General features: G+C 45.2%; 5 protein-coding genes across 6 annotated transcripts; all 5 read right to left on the bottom strand.

Annotated features, from left to right (window-relative positions):
- Positions 1 to 726: 726 nt before the first annotated feature.
- Positions 727 to 2,154, bottom strand: LOC102702840. Its single transcript, XM_006652440.3, has 3 exons — positions 1,536 to 2,154; positions 1,176 to 1,348; positions 727 to 1,091 (listed from the first exon to the last, which is right to left on the bottom strand). Exons 1-3 carry the CDS (start codon positions 2,064 to 2,066, stop codon positions 971 to 973), a joined length of 825 nt encoding a protein of 274 aa, XP_006652503.1. The 5' UTR covers positions 2,067 to 2,154; the 3' UTR covers positions 727 to 970.
- A 355-nt stretch (positions 2,155 to 2,509) lies between these two features.
- On the bottom strand, positions 2,510 to 5,296 carry LOC102706841. Its single transcript, XM_006653530.3, has 4 exons — positions 5,002 to 5,296; positions 4,307 to 4,535; positions 3,792 to 3,944; positions 2,510 to 3,486 (listed from the first exon to the last, which is right to left on the bottom strand). Exons 1-4 carry the CDS (start codon positions 5,245 to 5,247, stop codon positions 2,813 to 2,815), a joined length of 1,302 nt encoding a protein of 433 aa, XP_006653593.1. The 5' UTR covers positions 5,248 to 5,296; the 3' UTR covers positions 2,510 to 2,812.
- A 1,442-nt stretch (positions 5,297 to 6,738) lies between these two features.
- On the bottom strand, positions 6,739 to 8,378 carry LOC102707119 (peroxygenase-like). Its single transcript, XM_015836443.2, has 6 exons — positions 8,129 to 8,378; positions 7,875 to 8,027; positions 7,690 to 7,775; positions 7,484 to 7,578; positions 7,223 to 7,348; positions 6,739 to 7,113 (listed from the first exon to the last, which is right to left on the bottom strand). The coding sequence occupies exons 1-6, from the start codon at positions 8,376 to 8,378 to the stop codon at positions 6,963 to 6,965; spliced, it is 861 nt and encodes a 286-aa protein (XP_015691929.2). The 3' UTR covers positions 6,739 to 6,962.
- Positions 8,379 to 9,285: 907 nt separating this feature from the next.
- On the bottom strand, positions 9,286 to 13,223 carry LOC102703116 (peroxygenase). Its single transcript, XM_006652441.3, has 6 exons — positions 13,021 to 13,223; positions 11,887 to 12,036; positions 11,725 to 11,810; positions 10,236 to 10,330; positions 10,024 to 10,149; positions 9,286 to 9,663 (listed from the first exon to the last, which is right to left on the bottom strand). The coding sequence occupies exons 1-6, from the start codon at positions 13,139 to 13,141 to the stop codon at positions 9,510 to 9,512; spliced, it is 732 nt and encodes a 243-aa protein (XP_006652504.1). The 5' UTR covers positions 13,142 to 13,223; the 3' UTR covers positions 9,286 to 9,509.
- Positions 13,224 to 15,248: 2,025 nt separating this feature from the next.
- On the bottom strand, positions 15,249 to 19,798 carry LOC102703389 (probable inositol transporter 2). 2 transcript variants are annotated; one of them, XM_006652442.3, is made up of 7 exons: positions 19,617 to 19,798; positions 18,292 to 18,521; positions 17,779 to 17,849; positions 17,331 to 17,666; positions 17,132 to 17,239; positions 15,944 to 16,555; positions 15,249 to 15,858 (listed from the first exon to the last, which is right to left on the bottom strand). In XM_006652442.3, exons 2-7 carry the CDS (start codon positions 18,422 to 18,424, stop codon positions 15,364 to 15,366), a joined length of 1,755 nt encoding a protein of 584 aa, XP_006652505.2. In that variant the 5' UTR covers positions 18,425 to 18,521; positions 19,617 to 19,798; the 3' UTR covers positions 15,249 to 15,363. The 2 variants fall into 2 exon arrangements, with proteins under 2 accessions (XP_006652505.2, XP_015691706.2); XM_015836220.2 differs by having other exon boundaries at positions 18,292 to 18,526.
- Between the last annotated feature and the right edge of the window lie 92 nt (positions 19,799 to 19,890).

Raw genomic sequence — 19,890 nt, forward strand, 5'->3', positions numbered from 1 at the left:
GCAACGTACGAACATACATACATCGTCATATGACTCATATCACCCTTCACCAAATAATTCACACCAATAACAAGTAACAACTTCATTTGATTACTGCGTCACAACTATACCTACTACCAATTATTACTAACGTACACATATAATATAATTTTTTTCCGTACATATTTTCCATATATCCATTGTTGTATATTTGTATTTCAACATTATATACCTTAGTTTCTAGTGTAAAATAATAATGACTTAACAACAAAATATTCTTAACCATCTTCCTATGAAATATTATTTGCAATAGGCTATTTTTTAATTTTGTTTCCCGAAATTCTCGTTTATGATTTTTAATTACGTCAGAAATATATTTTTTTCATAAATTTTTTGACAAAACTACAATATATATCAACACATACAACATATATTTTTTTATTAAATTTTCTTAAATTTTTTAAATTCTCCCCAAATTTAAATTCTCCGTGAAGGGCACGGGTAACCGCGGTTTGGGTAACCCTCTTGCTTCGTTGCTTCGTGCCCTGGTTCACTGCTTGGCGCGATGCCACCGAGCTCGTGCTCTGGTTCACTGCGTGGCCAACAATCACATTCGCCCACGGTGTTCACTCGCCAAGGCGCGGCGATGCATGGAGCCATGGGCTCGGCTGATGGCTGATGTACGCGCCCATCGGCGTGCCATACTACGGCCTCCGAAGCCGGGAATGGACGAGACGGGTGGGAACACCGAGACTCCACGAGTTATAAAACTGAATACAAATTACAGATCCCGTTCTCTATTTTTCACCCGTGAAAAAAAAGAACAGCGTGATGGTTAACATCCAAAAATTTACAGGCTTCTCTTCCAACCACGGTGTTATTTATTCGCCGATTTGTTCAATCGTTTCGCTGCTTACATAGTGGAGTACTGGTAGCAAACAGTAGTACTTGCACGCACAGCACGTCGTCGCCAGCTAGTCTCGCCCGCGGATCAAACGGCCGCGGAAGCCAGCTGCCTCACATGCCCCGCGCCCATCTCCTGCTCACTTTTTCCGAGGTCGTCGTCGTCGTCCTGTTCCCAGAGGAAGCTGGCGTACGCGGCGAGGACATTGCTGCCAAAAAAAAAAAAAAATTGCCACCAAGATCAGTGTAAGGTTTAGCGATTGGAGACACTAGTTGTTTGGGTGGATACCGACCTGTTCTGCGGCGCGGCCTGCACCGACTTGTGGAAGTAGGTGAGGGATCTGTCCTGGTCGCGGTGCACCTCCCACACCAGCTTGGCGTACTGCGACATGATCTCCCCGTCGCTGGGATCCGCCAGCATGGCGCGCGAGTAGTACTCCTCCGCCCTCCTCGCGTCACCCTTCACCTGATATCACCGCACAAACGAGCTACTATGTTAACACGCTTTGTTAATTTGTTGCTCGATCTATCTCGTCGTTTCACGACGTTGGCAGGTGATCGATCCGTGAGCATGGTGGATCTTGAATCGTTTAGTTTGTCGATCGATGAGCATGGTGAGTGTGCACAGGTATACGTACTACGTACGTACGTACCTCGTGCAGAAACTGCGCGTAGTTGCGTAGGAACAGCGCGCTGCCCGGCTGCTCGTCCACCATCTTCTTGTACTGCGCGTCGAGCGCCGCCACCTTCTCGGCGTGCTCCTCCTCCAGGGCGCTCATCCTCCCCGCGCCAGCGTTGCGGCCGACCGTACTGGCGCCGCCGCCGCCGGCGGTGAACAGGCCGGACGCGATGCGGTCGATGCCGAGGCCCCTCGCCAGGAACAGCGGCAGCTCCGGCTGCTCCGAGGCACGCTGCTGCTCATCGGCCTTCCCCTGCAGCTCCACGTCGTCGTCCTGCTCCTGGACCGGCGGCGGCGGCGGCGGCGCCACCTTGTTGATGAAGGCGGTGCTGTAGATGGAGAAGGAGAGCTCGGTGTGGAGGCCGGTGATCTTGTCACCGTCGGAGTGGAGGGAAGGCAGGTGGCCGTCGGAGAAGGATCGCCGCAGCTGGAGAGCGGACGGCGATGACAGCGGCGAGAGGAAGCTGGGGTGCAAGAACGGCGTCGATGAGCTCCTCAGCAGCATCGTCTCTCTGTCACATGCACACACACACACACTCTCTCCGCGTTTCTAGCTAGCTAGGCATCAATTCCTCGAGATCTCACCTCCAGTCTCTTCATTTATATCATCACAAGATCGATCGAACCGCATTGTTAATTAGTCTGTCGGCAGGTTGTTTTCAGACTTGCTGATAAAAGCATTAAAGCGTGTTCAAGTTGGTGCGTGCACGTGAACCCTCATCGATTTTACAAGGGAAAAAAACCCTAGAGATTGGAAGCAATTTGCTTCATTTAGAAACGGAAAAGGTTCGACCCGGTAGCTTCATGTAAAAGTTCGTGTACATATCCTCACATATCTCGTGAATATTGATTGACCTCTCGTTTTCAACGACGAGCATACAGATCCTGGCAGTGGTGTATAGCTTAGCTTTGTTTTGGAGAAGCCGCCAGATTGAGCCACTTGGCCACGATCTTATCTTTGCGAAGGGTCAGCTTAGCGACGGCGAGAACCTCGTGGGCATGGGCGTCCAGCGGAACCATCACCGCGGCGTCCGGTTTAGCCTACCTCCACGTGCACGCCCCTGACTCCGTGGCCGCAAGTCAAAAGGCATACTATAATACACTCATATGTTCATGCCGCCTAACGCAGCAAGGGCTCTGCACAGGCTTAATTAGTGCAAAAGGATTACTCTCACACTTTGTGAAACCAAATGGTACAAGCTTAGTTAGAGCACTAGAGCTGACAAGAGAAAAGAAAGGGTGCAAGATGTATCATTCAACCAGCGTGAAACAATTCTTGATATACTGCAGGCAAGGGAACGGCAGGTCCAACGCGTGTTCAACCATGTTCGATTTCGACAGGAGCTTGCCAAGAACAAAGTCCCTGCGGCTAAGCCCTAGCCGTGCACCGGCTGCTATGGCCTTATCACGGCAGGCGACGAGAGTGATGTTGCAGAGCCAAGGGACCGCCGCTGTGAAGGCTAGCCCGAAATGCTGCTTGTACGCCCTGCAGACCTGGGAGACGTGTTTGCCCAATGGGAGTATGCTCTGGGCACGGGAGCTGTCGTCCACACCAGCAACGGATAGCTCTGAGTCAGAGTGTAGGTTCACCACCACGGTGCCATGGTCAGGGTGGACTTTCTTCTCTAGGTTCTTGAGGAATGCTCCATCTGCGTCCCAGAGCTTGCGGGGAAATATGTCATCACCATCATATGCATCGATGAAGACTATATCGTACACATTGCTGTCGTTGGCAACAAAATCTTCAGCGTCAGCGATATGGAGGAAAAGCCGGTCATGGATGCCACCCCATAACAGCTCATTGCCATCTGCAGGTTGTGTGGACTCGACCGGTAGTCCTTCAACTGGTAAGGAGGGGAAACCCATAGACTCAATTGAAGCTGAAGCAACAACTGGATCAATTTCCACAATGTGAACGACAGCACCTGAAAGAGTCAATATATGATCAAGCAAATGTATCAAGTGCGAAACTACAGAATTTAAGGTTGGACTCGAGTAGGATAGTCTATCAGGCCAAAATTATTGTCGACTATGTGACTCCAAGCAGTTTTGTGCAAGGAATTTTCTTTATGAACAAATAGAAGTTGACATTTTGCAGCTTAACAAGCCAGGTGTATATATATGTCCCTGTCTACAGACTGCAGGAACGAAGCATCAGAAACTGAAATTGTCATCTGTGATGTTTACTAGCTAGGCAATGAGCATTGTTGAGGTTAGTGACTATATTTACCTCTGAATTTGCTAGCCACAAACAATGGTAAGCTGCCACCACCATGGCCAATGCAAAGAACTTTCATGTTGTTCTGCCCAGAAGCTGCTTGATGGATATCGTAGGAACAAGAAGGGAGTGCTGTCAACCCCGAAGACACCATACTCTTAACATCTGTAAATACCTTCTGTCAGAAGTGTATTATGGTATGGAAGCAAAGGATAAAATGCATAAGGCAATAAAATTGCTTTAATTTAGCACTGAAGACTTCAATGCATGTGCACTAAACCATATTGCGATGATGGTGATGACATCTAAGTAACTTACACTTGCAGTCTCGTAGCAAAAAATAATCAGGGTAATCATGTTACTGATATCTTTTCACTGGCATCAAGTCCGTATATATTTGTGTCATGTATATGGGTAGATATTTCTGTGTTTTCAATTAACATATAGAAATGATACCATAAAGTAAAACCTAACAATGAACTATTATGGTCATATAAGATTTCACGAAAAGATGGGAGTGAACTCACAAGGAACAGCCAAACAATGTGGTTGCTGCATCAAGTATATTCCAGCGTCACCCAAAGACCTGTAGCAGGCCATTACTTTCGCAACACTTTGACGAGTATGATCGTTAAACCGCATAACTCGCCACTGGTAGCCTAGTATTTTGAATTGGTCAGTACCAGTTGAATCTGGGTGTATTCTTTCATTTCTTTCTTGGAGCCATCTCTCTATTATTGTCCTCTGGTCATTGGCCTAAATACAAAACAGATGTCATCAATTCATCATATCAAGTAAGAAACTAAATCTTCATTAACAATCTCAACAACTTTATTAATGGCAGCGAGTGCTGCCACAGATATCGCCTCGTAGGCACATCTAGATTAGGAAAAAACAAGCGTTGCCCGATGACCTAAAACGCTTCGCTCCAAACTGAAACTACTCCAGAAGAGCAAACTTTTGGCTGAAAACAGCACGATTGCAAACGCCCAACACAGAGAAGTTGGAGCTCTAAGTTGCAAACATTCGATGAAGAGCGATTTAATTGCCTTGCTAATTAGGTCAATTCCCCGCTCGAGAAATTTGTTCACAGCATTTCCTTTCCCTGGCCCCGCTGACACTGACATGAGTAACCCGAGGTTTGAAATGCTTGGACAATGTTCTCCCCCCATTTATTCAAGCAAGGAGGCAGATCAAGCCGGGAAACAGAGGCGATGTTTACCGGGAGGGATGCGGGGTACGCGGAGACGGAGACGACGCCGTTGCCGTGCTCGGAGTGGCGGCGGAAGACGGTGTGCGCCCCCTCGCCGGGACCCTCGTCCTCGCCCCACCACTCCCGGTAGTAGGACCAGTCCCCCTCGTCAAGAGGAGGCTGACGCCGTGCGCCCACGGCGGCTGGGTATGCCGCCGCCGAGGAGAGGCGCCGGATGGCGGCGCGGGCGCGCCTCGACGCCGCCGCCCGCAGCATAGTAAAAGCAGCTCCCCTTGATTGCGCGGGTGTGTCCTGTTGACGGCGGCGGTGCACCGGTGACCTGCACGAGGAGAAGCCCACAGACGACAGGGCCAAAAGCCCAGAAGACAAATGTAGAACGGCCCATGGCCTCCTGCAAGGTGATGGTTTGCATGTCTTCGTTTGTTTACTTGTTCTAGCAAAATACCCATACCCATGTTTTAAAATACCCATGTTTTATATAAAAATGTATTAAAATATTATATTTTTATTACTATATTAATATCACTTGTCTGAACAAATCTAATTATTTCATAATATCAAGAAAAACAGGAGCTAATTTATTGGAAAGCTATACAAAGCAACGGTGACGATTCGCTACCACCAGCCACACACACCACGGGACAGTTAGTTTAAAGTAGCATAGATTATCTCTAGATTATTCATCGGGTGTTTAAAAAGACATATTTTTCAAACTGCTAAACGTTTTTTTATGAAAATTCTTTTATAAAAATTAATTATTTACTTTTTTCTAAATTTTTAACTTTATTAAATTAATTTTATCATTTACGTTATTAATTAGCTATAAATGTTTTCATCTTTCACCGCTAAAAAAAACACATCCATTCAACTGGACCTACCTGGATGCTTTGATTGTCCACCCATAGGATTTTTTGTTTGTATATTATTTCATTTATACTTTTATAGAACTATTTTTATAAAGTTACATACACCTAATCTAACCCCCTCTAGGAGAGCCTTTTTAAAATACGCCTCATTATGTGACGTGATATATGTTTATTGGAGTCCTTAAAAGGCATTCGTACGCCTCTCATGTTTTAGAAACTTTATTTTACCCACAGAAAAGAAAAACTATAATTCATAAAATGCTTTGGAAACTTAAAGACTATAGGAATAAAAAAATAGAGATTTAGCAATTTAAACACAGTTAAGAATGTAGAAACTGAAAAAAAATAGAATAGAAATTTGAGATGGTAGCAAAACATATTGGGATTGGGTAGAAAAACACGAAAATTTTGAGATGGTAAAGAAAAAAAATAAAATAAAATGGCCCATGCGACCTTCGCGTTATTAGCACGACGCTCTAACCAGCTGAGCTAATAGGCCATGTTGGTGGACTTCAACAATACGTATTAATGAAATCAATATCCATCAACTTCAGAATCTCATAGATGACGTTAGCAACCGATCGAGCAACTTGACACACGTTGACTCAGAAGGGAAATAACCGTCAATTCCCCGTAAAACACCACCAATTCCTAAGCCAAGGCCAGCCGCATAGCCGACCGAAATTCCAGCCCCGCTGCCGCTTCGCCGCCGTAGAACCGAGCGCTAGTCGTTTCTGTCCACCGCACCAAACCACGCCAATGCCAGCGGAAGAAGATCAGCACGGCCCACCCACCTCAGCCACGGCATGCTATTGCAGCAACCGCGCCACCAGGAGCAAAAGATCAGATTGAAGTGTTGCAAGTAGCAGCATTGCTCGTGCATACCGTCGGCATCACCCACATTATTCTTATTTCTCTAGCTCGCATCAAGATTCAAGATACAAAAGTTAATTACAAACAGATGCGACATTCATCTGGGGGTGTGGTTTGGTTTCTGTTCTGCTACAGAAAAGCACAAGATCAGAGAGCTAAGCTGGGAGAGCACTATCTATGCACCCCCCAACTGCCGCACAAAGGCTCAGCTCGATGCATCCACAGACCGATCTAGGACATCTTGGCGTGCTGCTCCCGCTGCCTGGCCACGTACTCGAACAGGCTCCCGTCGTACATGCGCCGGATGGCCTCCCTCGCCAGGTACCCTTCCTCGTCCCTCGCCAGCACGTACAGGATCGTCCACTCCAGCTTCGCCGCGAACCTACACACACGTCGCAACAAAAAAAATTCCAATTGGTTCCTTCTGTCAATTTGCCTCCTTCAATTTCTGTTCGAGTTCATCTGACGATAAAAACGGATATGTATCTTACCAGCCGAAGAGATCGAGCACCTCGCGGTTCCCCTCGGTCATCTGCCACACCTCCCTGTAGGTGAGCCTGTCAGGGGACGTGCGTGCGTACTTGCTGAAGATGTTCTCGAAATTCACCGGCATGAACCTGAATCACAAAGATGTTCAACAGCTTAAACTGCATACATTGAGGGTGCAAACTACTGATGTTGTTGTCTGATCATCCGTTATCTCAAAACTGAATGTGGGGTTGACAGAAGTCCGAAGAGGATTATGTAACTACCGGCCCTCGTTGTCGTAGGAACCAGAGTCACTCCCGTGTTTACTCCTGTGGATGTTGTGGATGTAGATAGGGAAGAAAGGGGACGGCAGCCAGCCCTGCAATCACAAACTGTAGTAGTTAGTGCTCCATATATATGCAACTGCGACGGCCATGCAATCGCTGAGGTCAAAACTGTGCACAATCGAACCGATCAGTTCATCACTCACGGGCAGTGTGGGGTAGCTCATGGCCACGTTCACGACCAGTGCGATGAGGAAAGACATGATCATGTTGAATCCAAGCGCACGGCACCCTGAATCAGTCGGTGGCAGCAACGATCACATCACATATCCAACATGCACGCTCGCAAGATCATGCATGGCAATTAAATGAATGCTAATTAACTCTTGACCTTCGTAGGTTTCCCACGGATAGATGATGCCGTTGTCGTCGCGGTCGAAGAAGGCGACGTGCTGCTGCATCACGCTGAGGTGGTGGTGCTCGTGATCGTCGGTGGTTCCGTCGGGGTGGTAGATGTCCGGCGCCGCCAGTGCTCGCGCCAGATCTTAATTCCCACCAGCCCATGGAACGAAGGACGCATCTCTTCGATCAACTCGTTTGCAAATTAACCATGAATAAGATTACAGTCGAGAAGGTATTGCTTACATGGCTTTGGGACGTGCTCCTCGAGGTCGCCGCGGACGGGGCGCTCGACGGTGACAGGCGACTGCAGCGCGACGATGGTCAGGGAGTCCTTGGCCTCCACGGCCGACATGCCACGCGGGTCCGCAACCTTGCGTGCTGCCACGGCGCCGGCGCCCCTCCCCTCCGTCGCCCTCATCGCGGCGGGGCCTTCGGCGCCTGCGCCGGCGCGATCGCCGTTGCGCCCCGCCTTGGTCGTCGTCGTCGCCTGCATCTCTCTGCCTCCTCTTGGCGCGGCGCAGAGAAGTTTAACACAAAATCGCCGAATCGACAGCTCGTAGTCAAAGGTGGGACACTGGAAGGAGCTGCAACGTGTAGCGGCAGCGTAGGCAAGTAGCGCGGCGGCCGCGCCGGCTTATATAGGCCGTCTCGGAGGGGGCCGTGGCGACGTGTCCGCCCGGGAGGGCACGGCGGCACGACGTGGGCGCTTGCATGGCGTTTGCTCGTCGGGCGGCCGTAACGTGTCGTTTCCGAGGGAGCGTACGTCGTCGTGTACTCGTGTCCCGAGCATTCCTGTTTCGGCACGTTATAGCCACTTTGGGGTCCTGGGGTCCTTGGGGTCCGAGAAATGAATCTCAGAAAGCTAACATTTGCGTAGTGGATAGAACAGTGAGAAATCTTGTCCTTTTTTGCTGGGGGCGGCGAAAGTAGGTTCCCGATTTTCATTTGGGAATATACAGGTCAATCTCGTCCTTTCGATAATGTAAAAGACGTAAGATCGAACGTTATTTAAAATATAGGACTTTAGTACTCTTTTATTTTAATTCTTATTATCACCTGTTCGTTTTATTATAAAATGGTAATACGTAATACTCTCTCATTTCGTCTCTCATCACGTAAGATGTTTGACTACTTATCTTATTTAAAAATTATAAAAATATTATTTATTTTGCTTGTGACTTACTTTATTATCAAAAAGAACTTTAAGCATGACTTGTTATTTTTTATAAAACAAAGTAAATATTTGCCCGTTCGTTTTATTCAAATTCTTTTGTAAAATATGTAAAGTTATATATGCATAAAGTATATTTAACAATAAATAAAATGATATAAAAATAATTAATAATTATGTATTTTTTAATAGGATAAATAGTCAAACGTATATAAAAAAGTTAACGACGTCAGATATTTATTGACGGAGAGAGTACACGTAATGCTAAACTTTATTTCAATCACAGATTATTGATTTGTCAATCACACTTCCAGGTTACAGAAATATTTCAACCACACGAATAGTACAAGCATGCTCCATCCGGTAAACCTTATTTCCACTGTTCTTCACATCCCAGGATCATAAAGACACTGAAGCAACCAGCCACATCCCAGGATCATCAAAGGAGGCTAGCTACTTTTGCTTCTCATGTGCCTCCCTCCTCTGCTGGGCAATGGACTCGAAGAGGCTCCCGTCGAAGCAGCGGCGAACAGCCTCCCTTCGGAGGAATCCTTCCTCGTCTCTCGCCAGCACGTACAGCAGTATCCACTCACCCTTACTAGCGATCCTGAATGCACACATGTATAGTGTGTTTTACACCAGCAACATTCAGAGAACGAACGCAAGAAAAGGCTACATAAAAGGATCCGGATCCTCTCCATTACCGCAGAGGATCACTGTTCATGTGAGTTACACAGTAAAAAATTTTGTAAACAGTGATGTAAATACTGTAGACACTGTTTTGGGCAGTGTATAATCACTGTATCACTACTGTAGCAATTAGGTCTAATTCATGCATTTCTGATCTAACGATTAAAAATCAGTATAAATGTACTGCAACAGTAGTACATGCTACTGCAGAGAATTCCAGCTCTATATAAAGATGTTGCTGCATGAGAGTGTTCAGGTCCTTGTCCGTGTTTCTCACCTTCCAAGCAAGTCGAACGCCTCCCTTTGGCCTTCGGTCATCCGCCAGATCTCGCTGAACGTGAGCTTGTCCGGCGCCGTGCGGGCGTTCTTGCTGAAGATGCTCTCGAAGTTAACCGGCATGAACCTATAATGCAGTATCATTGTTTCGAAAATTAAAGGCAATGGAAATGTTATCGTGCAGTAGTTGTATAGATAATTATGCTGTCGGACCTTCCCTCGGTGTCGTACGTCGAGGTATCACTGCCATGCTTAGCCCTGTGGATGTTTTTGATGTGTACGGGGAAGAGCAGAGATGGTATCCAGCTCTGCACGGTTGATTACAAATTTGAGATGTAGGCAGAGAAGAGATCTCTGGTATTCCTCGTTTTATATATATTATAAGAATTTTTGAATTTATTTATATTTATACATATATTAATGTATATATTTTTTATATGTTAATAGATTTATTAGCACACATATAAATAAAAAAACAGAAAGTCTTATAATATGAAATAGATAAAATACTAGTATTAGATGTGGTAATGCACCAAGGCACTTAGGACTATTTACGATCCTACTTGACCCTTAAAAAGGTTTTAGCTAAAAAATCTATAAAATTTTAGCCTATCTTATTTTAAATCTAACCCTTAAATTTTGTAATAAAAAACTTAGACATATTACTGCCCCTAACTGGTACATAGATATATTCCTTTGTTCTATATTATAAGCTTTCTCATATTTATTCTAAATTAAAAATTTATAAGTTTCATCGGTTTATAGAAAAAAGTAGTATTTTCAACACAAACATATTTACTTTACAAATATATTTGATATATTTGATTAAACTAATTTGGTAGTAGAGATGTTGCTATGTTTTTGAAGGGCAATTTTACCATCTTCAAAAGGTACATAGATACCATATTTTTTAAATAAACTTTAATACCTTTAGGTATGGTCGATATTTGGTTAGTTGAGTTATATAGAAAAATTGGTTATCACAAAGTCAAGACCAAATTAGTTTGAGAAAAGTTAGGACGGTGCAAATCAGTTTCAGTTTAGCGGGTTTTCCGTTTTGGGCATGACCGAAATCTGACAGACTGGGGTTGCAAAAAAAAAAAAAGTCGAATTGAAAAACTTTTGACAACACCTCCCTCTTTTTTGTGTTTTCGATAACCGATGATGACACCAACACAAATATATCTCCAATCATAACATCACAAATATATCTCCAACTGTAACATCATAGTTGCATTATTTGATTGGCATTATGAGGTACTAGCCTTTGATATATAGTTATTTATATTATTTTGGTTATTTTGATTAACCGATAAATATAATCAAATTAACTGAAATTATTTTGGTTAGCACAACTAGTGACCAAGTGACCGTAAAATTGGTTTTGGTTAGTTCGAATTTGATTTCGGTTAGTTTGGCTGATTGGCTCGGTTCTTTAGTTTCACTTTTTTATATCCACCCCTACTTTCAGATACCATGTACTGTATATTTGGAGTTGCCAAAATTTCATACTAAAAGTTTAGTATAAACCGAAAAATTTTATGTAAGTCTAGTCAAATTTGAACAAGTTTGATTTAGGGTAATCCTAAAATGACTAGTATGTATAACAGAGGAAGTTGTATATAAGATCATAGACAATTCACATCAGCTTATATACATCTTCCTTTCTCTGTCAATAAAAAAAATGTTTCCTTTGACTTACAGGTAGAGTTGTGTAGCTCAGACCAACGTTTATGACTATCGCCAAAATGAATGAAACAATCGCGTTGAAGCCCAATGCCCGTAGTCCTGTAATTCGTGCACCGTTTCATCAAGCATTTTGTACCAGTCAAAAGCATATCAGGTGCACATGTTTTGTATGTACCTCCGTAGGTCTCCCATGGATAAACGATGCCATCACCATCCAGGTCGAAGAAGGCCACATGCTGCTGCAGCACGCTCATCTGCCGGTGGTCACGCCCCTCGGTTCCTTCAGGATGGTACACGTCAGGCGCAACGAGAGCGCGGGCCAAATCTGCCATTAGAATCGTTGTTTCAGAGTCCAGAAATAGAGTTCTTCTCGCTTTATTGGAGAGTGGTATGTTTCCTTTTAGAACGTAATAGACCAGTGTATTATGCTGCCTCTGTTTCATAAAATAAAATAAGATGTTTGATTTTTTTTTAACATTTGACTGTTCGTCTTATTCAAAAATTTAATATAAATATAAAAAAATAACAAGTCGTATTAAAAATTCTTTTGATAATAAAGTAAGTCATAAGCAAAATAAATAATATTTTCATAATTCTTTGAATAAGACAAATGATCAAACATTACAAGTAAAAAAAGTCAAACATCTTACATGAAACAAAACAGAAGGAGTAATAGATTCATTCATTCATAGAACTAATAATGATGGCATGTGCCCAATTAGATTTTTTTTAAGAAACCGCTTATTTTTCTTTCTGTTTTTTCTTGAAACCAAAGATTTTTGCATAACATAGAGTGGAGAGGAGAACAGCGACTTTGCTTTTAAAGTATAAAGATATATGAGCGCATTTTCTAAATTATTAGATCAGATCGATCTTTTACAAATTCTTCCATATAAATTTCTTTAAACATTAAATAAATTTATTTTAAAATTTTAAAATAGCTAATGTCCAATTTATAAGACACTAATGATATTTCTCATGTTGCATACGCATAGCTCCAACAAACAGCACTAAACTAAATGTTGCCTTAGGTATGTGCACATACCAGGGTTCAGTTTATCGGCTTGGTCTTCTCTATCAGGCCATTTTGGTTTGAAATAATTTAGAATTTTGGAATATTTTGAATAAGTTTTGCTCAATTCACAGTAAAAGGAAAAGTCTGAAAAATTTTGGATGAAATAGGTTCCTATCGGGAGACTGGGAGAACCAAGAGTTCTTAAATTTCGGAAATTCCGTTCCAGATTTTCGAACCAGGAAAAGACAAAGGCTATAATCGAAAATCGAGGCAAATATATGAGCATATACTCACAGGGTTTTGGGATCAGTGACTCCAAGTCTGCTCGGACCGGCCGTTCGGACGTCACCGGCGCCTCCGCCGCCACGGACGAAATGGCCTCGGTTGGCGCTGCCCTGGTAGCCTCCTCCACCATCGCGATTTCTCGGCCGATCGTTGAGTATGCGTCGTACCTATGAGGAATACTTCTGTCTTTGCAAATTGCAAAAATGCAGCCTCTGTTGGCCTGTTGTTCTTATAGCGAGGAGAGCAGCATGGGCCGTGCGGCGAGCAATGCGATGAGCCAGTGTGCCTGTGGCAAACACGCAAAGTACGTGGGCTGGCGTGCTTCGCTAGCCGTGTATGCACGTACACCTGGAGCAACGCCGGGCCGGCCGGCCGGCCGGCATGGGTCCGTTGCCTTGTGTGCTTTCATCGATGTGTGATCGATCGGGGAGAGAGAGGGAGACGCTTGGACATGTGTGCACGTTTCACGTCGCCATCGATCGGGGCGCAACGGGAAAGGAGAAACTGCGCCCGTCTCTACCGATAGATAGCTAGTATAATAGCTGGCCAGCGATCCGGGACCGCATCGCCGAACTCGCGCACGTCGTGACGATCTTGACGCGGAAGCTACAGGAACCGCCGTGCCTGATGCGGAAAATACCGCAGAATCGTGCTTTGCTTTTCTGGATTGCGCGCGATGCAACCAGCGGGCTCGCGCACCGCGACAGCCTACGCTACCAACTACCAAGGGAGGAGAAAAGGCCTCGGCATGCACTGCAGCGTAGCCGTGCAGCGAACGGCTCACGGTGGAAGCGGCCGGTGGCAGTGAGATTGCCCGCCCGCAAGTGAGCGCGCGCGGCGTTGCCGTGGACAAGCGAAGCACGCCGTGTCCCCCGCCGCATGCTGCGTGCTCACCCCTTGAGGCCTAACGAATTGACGGATCACGAGGGGGGTTAGGCGCGCGTTGGCGCGACCCGACGGTGTGCATCCCGCGAGATCGAGGACGAGAGGTTCTGGCTGGCGTTACTCGCGGCACGCCGGCGCCAAAGTTGCTCGGCGTCACGTTTTTTGTTTTTGTTTTTTGTTTTCCATTTTGGGCGGAGATCGAGAGAGTTGGATAGGAAAAGAGAACGACAGGTTGCGTTGCAGACTTGGTTCGTAAATTCAGATACGGCACCCTAGGGTGTTAGCTAATACCCGGTGTTTTCGCTTTCGTTTCGGCTTATAAGCTAAAATTTGGATTTCAGTCTTAAAGTTAGAGTTAATTTTAGTGTTTTTATTAAAGTATTTTTAACCTTGGTTTTAGATAGCTTGGAATATGTATATAAACTTTTTTATAAATTATTTTGTGTTTAAAGGAACAATCACCCCTTAAGAGTATAAGACTGTTCAAACTAGGCCGACCTTGGCCGCGTTAGGGTAAGGGGTGATAAGTTAAATTACTCGACGCGGAAAACGTAGAAATAGATTAGTATATGATTAATTAATTATTAGTTATTAAAAATATAAAATATATTAATATGATTTTTTTAAACAACTTTTCTATAGAAAACTTTAAAAAAAACACATTATTTAGCAGTTTGGAAAACGTGCGTGCGAAAAACGAGAGGGTTAAGTTAACTTATGCCCTTACCCAAACGTGGCCCTAGTCGACCAGCCCGACCATGCTATTAAAACCTGAAAGTCTAAAAATAAAAAGAAAAAACTAGAAAGCCAACCTAAGGCCCCGTTTAGATAAACTTAAGATTCTTATAAGCAACTGATGAGAAGCTAGCTTATGATTTCTAATTTATTTTCTGATTTTTATAACTTCATATTATCAAAAATTATCTGTTGTTTAGGAGAGCTGACTTCTGAAGATTATGAAGCTTCAGCTCTCATAAATTCCCCAAACAGGCCCCTGGACCGATATCATCCGACTCAAACCTGGTTTTTTGGTTGGGCTTTTCTGTGCCCAACGCAGTGTTTGAGCATGCTTAGTCTCAGCGTTTCTCGGCCCATGTCGCCCGCGCATTTCTAAGCCCACGAGCTCGGCATTTTGCCAGCCACGGGTGTGAAGAGGATTACCACGTACTGATGCCACCACTGCCGAACTGTATACACATGAACGGCCAAATTCCCGCACGAATCTATGAATAGAAAATAAGATTCAAATTTTATAAAATGCAAGTTCAGGTCACTGCACCACAACTTTTAATCAGGTACTTTCAATACGATCAATTAAACACTCTAAAAACACAAGGAAGAAGAATATGCCGCAGTGCAATAACCAATCAACTTCTATTGGCAATGGCCAACTCTACGTATAAACGAGTACACATTATTGCTCATTAAACCCAAATACTAAAAAAAAAACAAACACTGGTTCTTCCTTCAGGGAACTGCGAGGCCGATTTCGCGCCCTTTGGACGGCACGTCGGGGCGGTATCTCTTCCACGGCTTGTAATCCTTCTTCTCCAGCATCTTCTCCACCTCCTCGAACTGCAGGCCCTTGGTCTCCGGCACGGTGAAGAAGACGACGACGAGCGCGAACAGGGAGACCGCGCAGAAGAGGAAGAAGGTGGCCGACGTGCCGAGCGCCTTGGTGAGGCTCAGGAACGTCTGCGTCACGATGAGGTTCGACACCCAGTTGGCCACCGCCGCGATGCCGCCGCAGACGCCCCTGAACCGCAGCGGGTAGATCTCCGAGTTGACGATCCACGGCACGGTGCCCATGCCGGGCGAGTAGGAGACGATGTACGCGCCGAGCGCCACCAGCGCCAGCCACCCGAAGTTGTTGGGGCACCCTTCCGTGTAGAACTCCCGGTCGTCGGCGTGGCAGGTCCGCCGCGACGCGTCGCTCACCGCCAGGCACGCGCCGGGAAGAAGCTGCTCATCCAAATTAAGCTCACACCTCAGATCAATGGAGAGATTCCAACAAGATTAGCAAGAACAGCATCGAAGGGTGTGCTACCTTGTTCCCTTCATGGGCGCAGAAGCCGCAGGTGGACTCGGCCTTGAGGCAGTTCATGCAGTTCCAGCTAGCGCGCGGGCTGTACTCCGGGCACGTCTGCGTCTGGTTGGCGAACAGCCGCGTCTCCAGGTCGCTGACGGGCGGCGCGTGGTGCGCGGCGCCGAGGAAGGTGCCCCCGAGCACGGCGAGCCACACGACGATGCCGACGAGGCTGATGAGCATCAGGCGACGGCGGCCGGCCCTGTCCACGAAGAACATGCTGACGATCGAGCCGATGGCGTTGAGGCCCGAGGTGATGAGGGACAGCGCCATGGCCGTGTTGTTCGACGCGAAGCCCGCCAGCTGGACGATCGTCGGGCTGTAGTACATGACGGTGTTGATGCCGACGAGCTGCTGGGCGACCTGCGCGATGACGCCGGCCATGAGGCCCCGGCGGACGACCTTGCTTCCCAGTGCCTTCTTCAGCTTTCCAAGCAGACCCTGATCACCGCCAATGGAGCCCTCCAACTGTATCTCCACTTCAATCGATCGGCGCAACGCATCGATCTCTTGTTCAACCTCAGTCGCGGGGTAAATCTTTCTTAATATCGCTGCAGCCTCCTCTTTCCTATTCTGTGCAGATCGTAGTAATTTCCAGCAAAATTTTTTAGCTTCACTGCCAATTTTTTTTCCAACAAAAATGCACTTACAAAAGTCGTGCATATGTAACAATATACTATGGAGTGCTACACATCTATGCATAAATATATATATATATATATATATATATATATATATATATATATATATATATATATATATATATATATATTTGAAGTGAATCATATGTGGATAAATATTGACCTCTGCTGGGAGGTCTGGTGTGAAAGAAACCGCCGTGTGTTCCAAGGAGAAGAATTGCAGTGTGTGCAACTAATCCGGAAGATAAAGGAAGAGATACGAACTTGGGTGATTTGTGGAGCAAAGGATTTAGCGAGAATAACAACCTAACGTACATGTAAAAGGGGCAAGACTTTCCCTAAACCTTGTTCAGCGGAATGCGGAGTCCAATCTTCTAATTTCGGGCCGCTAGCTAGGCCTTTCTCTAGTCATCTGCGGGTGACCTTGTACATATTTTCACTCCTTCTGAATATATCCCCCGGGTCTTACCGGAAGTTTCAAAAAATAAATAAATAAATAAATATTGACCTGTCTGTAAAGCCACCTCGGTGATTCAGGTAGCATCCACATTAGTATGAACTGAAGCAGAGCAGGAACTCCTGCAATGCCAAGCATCCACCTCCAGGTTCCTGTTACCTGACAAAAGCCATCGAGATATCGTTACTGCTGCACCTTGAAAAGAAAAGAAATGGTAAGAATTATGAGATTTGAGTGAGCTAGTGAGTGCCTTAGTGAAGGCCAGATTAATGAGGTACGCCATGAACTGCCCTCCGGTGATCAGAAGCCCGTTTGTGCTCACAAGTGCACCTCTGATTCTAGCGGGAGAGGCTTCGGAAATGTACAGAGGCGCTGTCATGGAAGCCATTCCAACCCCAAGACCGACAAAGATCCTCCCAACAATGATAACCGCCGGTGTTGGGGCGAGGGCCATGATCAAGGCACCTGCGAGGAACAGGGCATCAGCGATCAAGATGGAAGGCTTCCTTCCAAACTTGTCGTTCATCCAGCCACCAAGTCCAGCTCCGACTATGGCTCCAGCTACAGCCATGCTCACTATTGTTTCCTGTGTTTTGGATCAGGGCAAATCCCCATCAGAACATGGCATGCTGTATTCTGCAGCACCGCAGAAACTGAAAAGCTAGACCAAAGTGAGAATCGGGAGAAGCCAAACGTACCCTAAGAACGGTGCTCTTTTCCACTGCACTAAAATCATCTCGAATATACAGCAGTGCTCCAGATATGACACCTAGCAAAACAGTAGATTAGTCGATGCCCCATTCTAAACGGATTATTGAGCCAAGATTATTGCGGAGTATTCCTGGCATGTTTCCAAAAGTATGATTTCTTAAAAAGCATACTTTTATCAATATTTTTTTATATCACTTGTTCTAAGCCATTTGTTAGGTATAATATTTAATTCTTCCCTATAAACGAAGTGATCATCTATCACTATCAGCCCTCATCCGCATTTCATCTAAGAATAGGCTGTGTTTCCAAAGTGCAGCTAAATATTTGGAAATGTAAACATCATTATGGTACTTAATAAATAGTCTATAGATGATTGAAAATTAAATAAACAGATAACTGAAAACATAACATTATTATTTTTCAAAAAAAATAACATTAGCAAAATTTGAACTTTGAAAAAAATTCAGTAAACTAATTTTCTTATAGCCCGTTTCATATACCTGTATCATATCCGAAAAGAAGACCACCGATGCCGGCAGAGAGAACAAGCCGAAGAATGTAAGGCTGGGTCCAGGTCAGCCGCAGACATTCCTTAAATTCAGCCTTATCTGCTACAGTTGCACCCCCTTCCATTGCATACAGAACTTTTGCAACCCCAAAGTAGGTTCAGGTTAGATTGGTCACGCACGCACGGACGCACCGCACCCCTACTGTATGAGTGAAACTTAAACTGTCCTGCATTATTACACAAACTTGTGACATAAAATTAAATGAAGCTTTGACAATCAATGTATAGTAGTACCTATAATACTATGAATCACAACAACGAAAATGGCATATACATAAAGTAGTATAAACTCCATTCCACATTATAAGATTTTTTTTAAAACTATTCCTAGAATAATATTAATGCTAATGAATTTAAACACACATATATACCATATAAATTGATCCATAAATAAATCTAGATAGAACGTAAACATCTTATGATATAAAACAAGGTGAGTGTACTTCTTTTCATTAAAATCTAAACGAATGTATCATAACAAAGCAAACATCATGGTTGTTACTTGTTCGAATCACATCATATAAAATTGTAAGCGACATCTATCTATTGACAATCGGGGAAAACAGAGATGAAACTGTTTTTATTCTGTTCAGTAAACAAAGGGTCGTAATACGAATCAAGTTCACTGAAAGACATCATGGTTGTTACTGGTTAGGGTCAAGTTATACAAACGTGTGAGCATCATCAATCAATTAGACAATAAGATGATGCAAGAGAAGGACAAAAATAAATCTCCTCGTGCCAATACCTTCAGAACAGAATACACATGGGTTTGTGGGTTTGTCGACAAGAACCCCAGAATGATGTTAAAAACAAACGATCTCCTGAGACCAATACCTTCGAAAAGGGGAAGACACGTGGGTTTTGTCGACAAAAATCCCTTCTTTTATAGGATCGCGGAACCAACACTACAACGGAAGAACACCTTAAAACCACAATCCCTGGACGCCCCGACACACAAAACCGGGTGTTTATCTCACGGAGACACGCGGATAATCTCACCTATCCACGCCAAATATAAACGAAATCTCAACGATAAGATCTAAGAAGAAACCAGCAAAACCGAATCTGCTCCCTTGCACACTAATCTCGCACCCCCAAAAAAAAACACGTCTTCACTATAAACAAGCCCACAAATCCGAGAAACCCGGAGAATTCCCAACCTTGCAATCCAAGGACGCCGCGAGACCCCCAGGCCACCACCAGGAGGAACAAGAAGGGGAGGCAGGCAATGCCAGGAAGAGACGGAAACCTCACCGAGAAACAGAGGGAGAAACCCCAAGCCGGCGCCGGAACCGAGAGAGCCGCGGCGACGGCGAGCACAACACCCGAACACTCCCAATCCCCCGCGCTTCCTCCACCAAGGACGACGATAGTGGCAGGCGCGCGCGCGCGCCGCAGCAGCTGGCGATTTTGCTGAGGACGACGCCTCTCCCCTCTCCCCCCGCGCTTGCGTGGCAATTCAATGCGGGCTTTGGCTGGGCAAGCTTTGCCTGTAGCAGCGATCCCGCCATCCCGGGCCATCCGATCG

Source organism: Oryza brachyantha, chromosome 4 (genome assembly GCF_000231095.2).
Source record: "Oryza brachyantha chromosome 4, ObraRS2, whole genome shotgun sequence".
NCBI classification, from domain to species: Eukaryota; Viridiplantae; Streptophyta; class Magnoliopsida; order Poales; family Poaceae; genus Oryza; species Oryza brachyantha.

Excerpts from the sequence above, each read along its gene's own strand:
- LOC102703116 (XM_006652441.3), bottom strand. The coding sequence starts at position 13,141 with ATGGTGGAGGAGGCTACCAGGGCAGCGCCAACCGAGGCCATTTCGTCC. Across the intron at positions 10,331-11,724 it reads TGAGCTACACAACTCTACCT|AGCTGGATACCATCTCTGCT; the intron begins GTAAGTCAAAGG and ends TCAACCGTGCAG. Across the intron at positions 10,150-10,235 it reads ACGTACGACACCGAGGGAAG|GTTCATGCCGGTTAACTTCG; the intron begins GTCCGACAGCAT and ends ACTGCATTATAG.
- LOC102706841 (XM_006653530.3), bottom strand. The coding sequence starts at position 5,247 with ATGCTGCGGGCGGCGGCGTCGAGGCGCGCCCGCGCCGCCATCCGGCGC. Across the intron at positions 4,536-5,001 it reads CGTACCCCGCATCCCTCCCG|GCCAATGACCAGAGGACAAT; the intron begins GTAAACATCGCC and ends TTTTGTATTTAG. Across the intron at positions 3,945-4,306 it reads ACATTGTTTGGCTGTTCCTT|ATGTTAAGAGTATGGTGTCT; the intron begins GTGAGTTCACTC and ends AGGTATTTACAG.
- LOC102707119 (XM_015836443.2), bottom strand. The coding sequence starts at position 8,378 with ATGCAGGCGACGACGACGACCAAGGCGGGGCGCAACGGCGATCGCGCC. Across the intron at positions 7,349-7,483 it reads TCCTACGACAACGAGGGCCG|GTTCATGCCGGTGAATTTCG; the intron begins GTAGTTACATAA and ends TTTGTGATTCAG. Across the intron at positions 7,114-7,222 it reads GTGCTCGATCTCTTCGGCTG|GTTCGCGGCGAAGCTGGAGT; the intron begins GTAAGATACATA and ends ACGTGTGTGTAG.
- LOC102702840 (XM_006652440.3), bottom strand. The coding sequence starts at position 2,066 with ATGCTGCTGAGGAGCTCATCGACGCCGTTCTTGCACCCCAGCTTCCTC. Across the intron at positions 1,349-1,535 it reads ACGCGCAGTTTCTGCACGAG|GTGAAGGGTGACGCGAGGAG; the intron begins GTACGTACGTAC and ends CGGTGATATCAG. Across the intron at positions 1,092-1,175 it reads CAGGCCGCGCCGCAGAACAG|CAATGTCCTCGCCGCGTACG; the intron begins GTCGGTATCCAC and ends TTTTTTTGGCAG.
- LOC102703389 (XM_006652442.3), bottom strand. The coding sequence starts at position 18,424 with ATGGAAGGGGGTGCAACTGTAGCAGATAAGGCTGAATTTAAGGAATGT. Across the intron at positions 17,850-18,291 it reads TCTTTTCGGATATGATACAG|GTGTCATATCTGGAGCACTG; the intron begins GTATATGAAACG and ends CTGTTTTGCTAG. Across the intron at positions 15,859-15,943 it reads GCGCCCATGAAGGGAACAAG|CTTCTTCCCGGCGCGTGCCT; the intron begins GTAGCACACCCT and ends TTGGATGAGCAG.